The sequence below is a fragment of the Pteropus vampyrus genome, unplaced genomic scaffold, assembly GCF_000151845.1.
Source record: "Pteropus vampyrus isolate Shadow unplaced genomic scaffold, Pvam_2.0 Scaffold938, whole genome shotgun sequence".
Taxonomy (NCBI): Eukaryota; Metazoa; Chordata; class Mammalia; order Chiroptera; family Pteropodidae; genus Pteropus; species Pteropus vampyrus.
In genome coordinates, this window is record NW_011889719.1 from 18,471 (window position 1) to 25,832 (window position 7,362).

Here is a 7,362-nt window from a genome sequence, read left to right on the forward strand (position 1 = left end):
GACACCCGCAGCAAAGGTGTGGCGGCTTGCCGGGGCCGTCAGTGCTCTGAAAGCCGTGGGACCGCAGGAGAGAAAGGCAGGTGTGGCGTTAGAGGCTGGCTGTGCACTGGAGAGTCAAGGGCACAGCGCATCTGGTTTGGGCACCCGCCACATGGCATTGCTTCCCTGGGCAGATGGTTTGAGATCATCCCAAACCGCACCTGGAGATGGCGAGAGAGAGCCAGGTTCTCACACCCTCTTTAGTGGAATGTCCCGGGCGGGGGCGGGTAGGAGCATCAGTGTGATAGGGGAAAAGTGGGATCTCATTTTAAATGTACTTTCATTATTATTACTATTAAAAGTCGAACCCTTACAAGGTTAGGAGCCATTTGTACTTCTATTTTGGTAACTCTGCCGGTATTTTTTGGTGGAATGTATCACCCTGAGAATTTACTTAGTGTTTACTGCACTAATGAGAATCTCCTCTGTCATGTGTTGTATTTTCTGTACTCGTTCTATGCCTTGAAGTTTGTTCCCAGCTCTGTTGCTTCACGTTATATGTAGAAGTTTTAAACGTGTAGGCTTCAAGTTGGAGGTGGGCGTCACGTGGATGACTAGACTTCTCCTGGCCTCGGCCTCATTCAGTCCTTCCCCGGGCTGCTTTTGGAACACAAGTTGTTCACACCAGAAATCTTTTGAGCCCTGCGGTGAGTCCTGGACCATTTCCACCCTCTTTCCAGGCCCTTCCCAGTCCAGCCAGGGTCCATCTCACTGCCCGTTGCTCCCACTGCTCTCACTTCTGACCAGCTCATGCTCCTTTGCATTTTGGTATGTCTGTCCCTCAGGCCCTCTTGTTTACAAGTAAGAGAACGCAACTTGGGTACCTTAAGCAAAACAGGGGTCTTTTGGTAAATAAGCGGGGCTGGGCTGAGGGGCCTCTCTTGCCTTCTCCTGTCCCGTGCACTCGTGCAGGCTTTGCTCTTCCCTCCCGTCTTGGCCTCCTCTGTTCCTCAGTCCCCACATCTCTCAGCCCCAAGATCCTACAGGACACCGACTGGATTCTCTTTTACCCAGAGTTCCTGGGAGGAAGATTGGTCCAGCTGGATCAGGTATCCACTCCTTGTCCAATCAGGAGTGCTGGTGAAGGGGTGGCAGAAGAAAAACATGGCCACCAGGAGCCCATAACTGCGACCCCAAGGGCCAGGGAAGAGGGAACCTTATGATTTGGGAAGATACCCATAAATATGTCCACTACATGTGGACATTATTTCTATTTTTTTCCACTTTCTGCCTTGGCCCTTTCATGCATTTAAGCTCACAGGTTTCTACAAATACAGTTTTTTTATTTTCAAGTTAGTTTCCGTAGAAGCAGAGGGAGAATATGACTGCTTATGAGTGGCTGATTTTATGAATGGATTGTATATGTCAAATATTATTGTCATAATCTGAGGAAAAATTGACATACTTTTATTCAGGCAAACCAAGCAGAGTTCACGTCTTTCTCCTTGACCTCACTGTCTTCACATTTTCTCTGGATAATGTGTTCAGGACATCTCCCTTTTTGTCATGGCTTACACACTCACCATGTGTGTAATAAAAAATGGGCCCCGTCTCTACCCCTCCTCATAGCCATGTCCTTCACAGCATGACTTTTCGGTTCTTCCCATTAAGAGGAGAGACCTGTTCCCCCGGTTGAGTCTGGTCTGGCCTGTGACCTGCCTTGGCTGATAGAATGTGGCAGGCGTGATGGGTGCCCGTTCCAAGTCTAGGCTGCAAGACGCTCACTGTCTTGGAACTCCATCCAACTGCTGCGTGAACAGCCTGGGCTAGCTCTGCTGCACGATGTGAGACAGGTGTCCCAATCATCCTAGTCACTTCAGCCAATAGTTGGCCGGACACCTGTGTGAGGTCATCCAGCCCTCGCACACAGCCCACATGCTGACTGCAGTTGCCTGAGTGGCTCTAGTTGTGCATGGCTGGACAAGGCCAGATTAACAGAACCACTCGGCTGACCACCGTAGACTCGCGACGATAATCAGTCGTGGTTGTCAGTCGTTAAGTTTTGAGGTGGCTCATTACACAGCAAAGCCTAAGTGATACATTCACTTTGGGCCCTAAAACCATAGCAGTTCATGTGTTGGGTCTTTAGACCCTCAGAGGACAAAGGAGCGTCCTGCTCACCTGTGTATCCACCACAGCATGGAAAGCCGCACCTAGCTACTGTTGAATTATTGCCATCATGTCACTTGAGCAATCTTTGAAAGAGAAAAGAAGGCCCAGAAGGGGTTGGGGGGAGGTAGGGCGGGCGGGAGGATGCTGTAAGAGAAGGGGCCTGTGCTAATCAGCTTCCTGTGTCTGGTCCATATCGGTCAATACGTTTCCAAAGGGCAGGCCGAGGAACAAGGCGTGAGTTTTACGGGGCATAATTTTCTTGGCACCATGTAAGGAAGCCCATTTCCTGACCATCCAGACTCAGCAGAGTATAAATGGGTCGCTGAGGGTGACGAGCTTCCTGGTACCAGCAGTGTCCAAGCAGAGGCCGAGGAACTCCCTCTCGGCAGGGCGGGTAAACTTCGAGTCTAATTTTAACTAAGCATCTTGTACCTAGGTAGCTCTGAGTCTTGTTCTCTTGCCCAGTAATGCACAGAAAGATTTCCAAAGACCAGTCTTTCATTGCGCAAAGTGGTGGTCTGGACTCTCTCTCACACAGCTACAAGTGACAAGGAAATCTTTTGGGTCCCGCTTTTGGTTTAAGGAAACAGGGTCCCTGCCTTCTTTGAGGTTCTTTATCCTCTGAGTATTCTGCCAGCGGGAGCCCCCTTCCTCATCCTGCAAGTCACTCGGTCCTTGGTGAGGAGTCCTCCTCTTTCCGGGACCTTTGCGTCCCCCTCCTCCCCGCCAGCTGTCCTGACCGCACCTCCCCACCCTGGGGTCCTACGACTGCATCCTCGGGGGATTCCTCCTCATTGCCTTCCTCCTGCCAGCTTCCTTTCCCAAACAGGCCACCATACTTCACCAGACAGGTGGGGAATGGAAATGTTTAATGACGACATAGTGTGGGGTTTTTACTACAGGGCCCTGTGCACGCTCTTCGAAGCCCTCTGTTGAGAGACCCTCGAGGAGGCAGTTGGATGGCAAAGTTCCAAGGGTCTGGGACCTAACGGTGACGGTTCTCATGAAGCCCTCCCACCCTGCCAAGGGACCTGTTTCTCATCGACATCACGACCGAGGAGCTCGGTCGTCTCGCTTCTTCGATAACCAATCTCGCCGTTGCCCACATCGCTGCTGGTGTGTATCAGGCCGACAACGGAGCTGCTTCTTGCATTGTATTTTTGTTCCATCCGGGAGAGAACTCTGAGCAAAGGTCAGTATTTAGGTCCCAGAGCAGCTCTTTAAAGGATTCCCGGGGGGAAAAGCACAGGATGGTGAAGGGCCCTAGGTGGGGGTTTGAGGACTGAGGAACTTGGAACTGCATCAAACAGGACGTGGAAGCTTTTAATCCCCCATCTAAACGTCTGTTTGGTATTCGTTAACCCTTAAGAAGCTGCCGATGTGGTAAGAGCCCCTTTGGAAGGACAGAGTTGTCGAGGTGGATTCCTCGTGCGTTTTCAGTTTTCAGTGTCTAGAAAAGAGAGGGAGAGGGCCCGCTTAACCCAGTGGATTAGTTACCTACTGCCGTGTAACAAACTACCATACACGTAGCGGCTTAACACCACCCCCCTTTATTATCTCAGTTTCTGTGGGTCAGGAGTTGGGCACAGCTCAGTAGGGTCCTTTGCCTAGGGTCTCACAAGCTGCACTCCAGCCTTCCTGGAGCTTGGGGCTCTCCCAAGCTCATGCGGTTGTTGGCTGAATCTAGGCCCCTGTGGCTGTCGGACCGAGGCCCATGATTGCTTGCTGCACGGCTCCCGCCACAGGCTAAGATGGAGTCTTAATGACATAACAGGACCGTGGACGTGGCTTCCCACACTGCCTTTGCCATGTTCTGTCGGTTAGGAGCAGGTCATGGGTTCTGTACATCCTCAAGGGAGGGTATTATACAGGGTGTGACTCCCTGGGCTCACCTCGAGTGTGCCAGTCAATACACTAAGCATTTTAGAAAGTTTGTTTTTCTCAAAAGAGCCGGAGGAAGAGATGGCAGAAGCAGCAATAGACTCAAACGAGGACCTGTCAGAGGAAACGGAGGATCCGGAACCTCTGGAACCAGATGATGGTGGTAAGAAAGCCAGCCACGTCCTGTCCCATCCTAACCACTAACTCTTTGAGGGCAAGTCCCGGCTGAGGCCTCTGTTTCTCCGTCTGTACAGTGGACAGGAAGTTCCCTGTCCAGCCGTGCCGCAGGCTGGCTAAGTCTGTGCAGGCGTCGGCGAGGCTGGGGCCCAGGGAGCACATCCTGTAACGGTCAGTTCAGCGCCGCACCTGTGCTGCCTTTGTCTCAGGTACGTTCCAACAAGTCACGAACCTCCTTAACATCATGGACAGCGAGTCAGCAAAGACGGACACTGTTGGGGCAGGTCCTGACATGCGGAAGACGCTGGCCTCGGTGATAATCACGGAGAAGGCCACCGCCAAGCCCTGCGTGGTGATGAACGCGCTCATCCGCTGCCTGCAGGTGCCCAAGGTAGGGCCTCCTCTCCCTCAGCCGCTCCTCAGAGCCCAGCCGCTGTGGCCGCTTGTGCGTCCAGCCGCCGCTCAGCACACAGGTGCAGGGCTAGGTGCTGGGGTACAGAGATGGGCAGGACACTGGGTTCCTGCTCCTTGAGGACTCAGGGGAGCCTGGGGTTTTTACGATTTTTAAAAGTTCCTCCGACGCAGTGGGTTTTGGAGCCCTGATCCTGGAGCAGGAGCAAAGCAGGTGGTCGTGTGGGAGCAAAGACAGAGCAGACCAGAGCTCAGGGACGTCGGGCCACGGAAGGGACTGTGTAGCGGGGGCGGGAGGCTGGGGTACAGGGTGTCGAAAGGAGTGATGGGACTGTGATGGGAGGTGACGCTGGGCCTTGGGTGGCAGGGATGGGTTTCGACCAGAGCATTGGAGGGCTTGTTAAAACCCAGATAGCGGGGTCACCCCAACGGTTTCTCGTTCAGTAGGTCTGGAGTGGAGCCTGGGGAGCCAGCATCTCCAGCGAGTTCCCAGGCGATGCTGATGCTGCTGGTCTGGAGAACACACTTGAAGAACTGCTGGGCTTTAGACTCTCCTTTAGCTTTCGGGGGTGGATAGCATAAGAATTTTTTTTTTTTTTAAGAAATTCTTTGTAGAAAGTTTTATTTTCTAGAAAAATGTGTGATAGCCATGAAGAAGTCGTGCCAGAGTGAGGGAGCATAGGCAATGTTTCATAACGGACTTTTAAAATGTAGGTTTTATTATTATTCAGACATGGTGAGGCCAATAGCTCCGGGGCCCATTGCCTTCGAAAGATAACTTTTTAGTCACAGATCCGTGGAGGCGAGGGCAGTCCCTGCCATGCAGAGCCACACAGGGAAGCAGCGGGTTTGTGTGAGAGGCAGAGGGACTGAGGGGAAAATCTGGGCAGAACATTTATCACGGTGTCTGTCGGGGGTGGGGGGCGATCAGGCAAGGCAGGGTGAGCAGGCTTGGGGTTGGCGAGTTTGAGCAATTTCAGGGCTCTGAGCATAGGGGCTGTCCCTGGTTGGTTTGCATTTAAAAAGCATGCTCGGGGGTGAGTCGTTTACCATCTGCAGGGACTAGCTAACCCAGGAGGGGCAGGCTCGCCAGGGTCAGTGAGATCCCAAGATGTCAAAGCATCAGGAAAGGTAGACAATTAAAAAAAACATGATTAATACCCAGGCTGTAATCAGCGATCAGTGACAATAAGCAGACAAAACACAATAGACCTATTTTAAAAATTAACATGTGTCAAAGATTTTAGTTATTTACTAATTAAGGAAGGAGCCGGTGAGATGTTACGATCTGTTAACACAAGAATTTTACTTACAGAGATTTATATTCTTTGCCAGACAAAATTCATTGGCCTTGCCACAAGCCAGAATTATTTTCATTGCTAGGGAGGAAACGTTTGCATTGTTATCTGTTTTCTAGAACTTAGCTTCTGTCACCATGGAGCCGTAACATCCCCTAGACAGTCCCAGGAGACCGAAGACACCCATTCCCCCAGGCCCAAGAACCCCAGAGCGTCTGGCAGACGGCAGCACACACTGAAGGCCACCCAGTGCCTGTTCTATGCCAGTTTCCAAGTCTTAGACAGTTTTTTCTCTTATGACCGTAAATGTTCTTCTCAATCCCAGAAAAGGCTGATCTTCTTACAGTTTGCCCGGCTGTTTACATAGGTGCAGCAAGAGTTTTAATTACGCATACAGGCCTCCTCGAGCTTTGACGCTTCGCTTTGAAAATCTAGAGCGTGCATTCTCAATGGGGGTGACACTGCCCTGAAATGCGTAAAACTGGTTGTTGGGGGGCTGAAGAAAAAAACAATTTCCTTTTTTTTTTTTAATGTATAAAGCATAGAGATGCGTAAGGCCTATAAACAGGTACATAATGTATTTGTGGTATTAAGATTTTATGGGGGGCGATGAAGTAAAAATAAGTTTAAGAAGGCTCTTTAGGGAGCAATAAAAACAATGTTGAGAAACAGTGGTCTAGAGCCATGTGACTGGACAGCTAAGGCCACACGATTCTCTTCTATCCTGGGGTTTTCATGAAGAATCTCTGATTGGCATTTCACAGCCTCTGTCACTTGCTATACGAGACTAGGAAAGCAAGACCAACTCCCTGTACTGATGTCACTAGTAGAGCACATCAACTGAGGTGACTTCCTCTCTTCTTGAGATCCCCAAATTGGCTAAGATCTCTGGACTATTGGAAGTGACCCTTCTTACCACCTCGGAGAGGGAGCCAGTTTCCCAGCGGGCTTTGCAGGCAGTGGCTCACACAGAGAGTCAACCCTCGTCCCCTAAGAGTGGCTCGTCACACCCGATTACATGAGAGTCATTCTCCAACTCGACTCCCCGGGCTGGCCTGCGTTGCATAACCTATTTGTCCGACACCAGGTCATTCATGATAGTGATAAGTATTACCTGGGAATCACATCCGAGTCAGAAGAACGCTTTCCGGTCTCGCATATTCCCTCACTAGGGCAAAGGGTAGGGCAAGCCACCTTCTCGGACTTTCGATTAGGCCAGTGCCAAGTTTGGGGAGGACCTCGCGTGCTGGCCTTTTGACACCTGCCTTGCTGAAAACTGGGAGGGGAGAACAGATGCATGGGCCCCACTGAAGGGCCAGTTGGAGGACTCAGGAGGAGGGAAGGGGAAGCGGTGGAGACGGAGGGGCCGGGGTCTGAGGCTTGGGCGGTTGAGGATGGAGGGCGCGTCCCCAGGTGGGGTATAGAGGAAGAGTAGTGGCGAGCA

General features: G+C 51.4%; 2 protein-coding genes across 3 annotated transcripts in view; both read left to right on the forward strand.

Moving 5' to 3' along the window:
- The window catches only part of LOC105309908 (UDP-glucuronosyltransferase 1-9-like), a 9,525-nt gene extending 7,716 nt beyond the window's left edge, over positions 1-1,809 (forward strand). The window contains exons 4-5 of the mRNA XM_023526468.1: positions 1,010-1,088; positions 1,711-1,809. Of these exons, the coding sequence (XP_023382236.1) occupies positions 1,010-1,088; positions 1,711-1,809 (178 nt within the window). The remainder of the gene's footprint in view (positions 1-1,009; positions 1,089-1,710) is intronic.
- On the forward strand, positions 16-6,425 carry LOC111734278 (maestro heat-like repeat-containing protein family member 2A). 2 transcript variants are annotated; one of them, XM_023526470.1, is made up of 5 exons: positions 16-134; positions 3,054-3,343; positions 4,100-4,195; positions 4,419-4,600; positions 6,038-6,425. In XM_023526470.1, the coding sequence occupies exons 3-5, from the start codon at positions 4,114-4,116 to the stop codon at positions 6,065-6,067; spliced, it is 294 nt and encodes a 97-aa protein (XP_023382238.1). In that variant the 5' UTR covers positions 16-134; positions 3,054-3,343; positions 4,100-4,113; the 3' UTR covers positions 6,068-6,425. The 2 variants fall into 2 exon arrangements, with proteins under 2 accessions (XP_023382238.1, XP_023382237.1); XM_023526469.1 differs by lacking the exon at positions 6,038-6,425 and adding an exon at positions 5,068-5,946.
- Positions 6,426-7,362: the final 937 nt, after the last annotated feature.

Excerpts from the sequence above, each read along its gene's own strand:
- LOC111734278 (XM_023526469.1), top strand. The coding sequence starts at position 4,114 with ATGGCAGAAGCAGCAATAGACTCAAACGAGGACCTGTCAGAGGAAACG. Across the intron at positions 4,196-4,418 it reads TCTGGAACCAGATGATGGTG|GTACGTTCCAACAAGTCACG; the intron begins GTAAGAAAGCCA and ends CCTTTGTCTCAG. Across the intron at positions 4,601-5,067 it reads GCTGCCTGCAGGTGCCCAAG|GTCTGGAGTGGAGCCTGGGG; the intron begins GTAGGGCCTCCT and ends CTCGTTCAGTAG.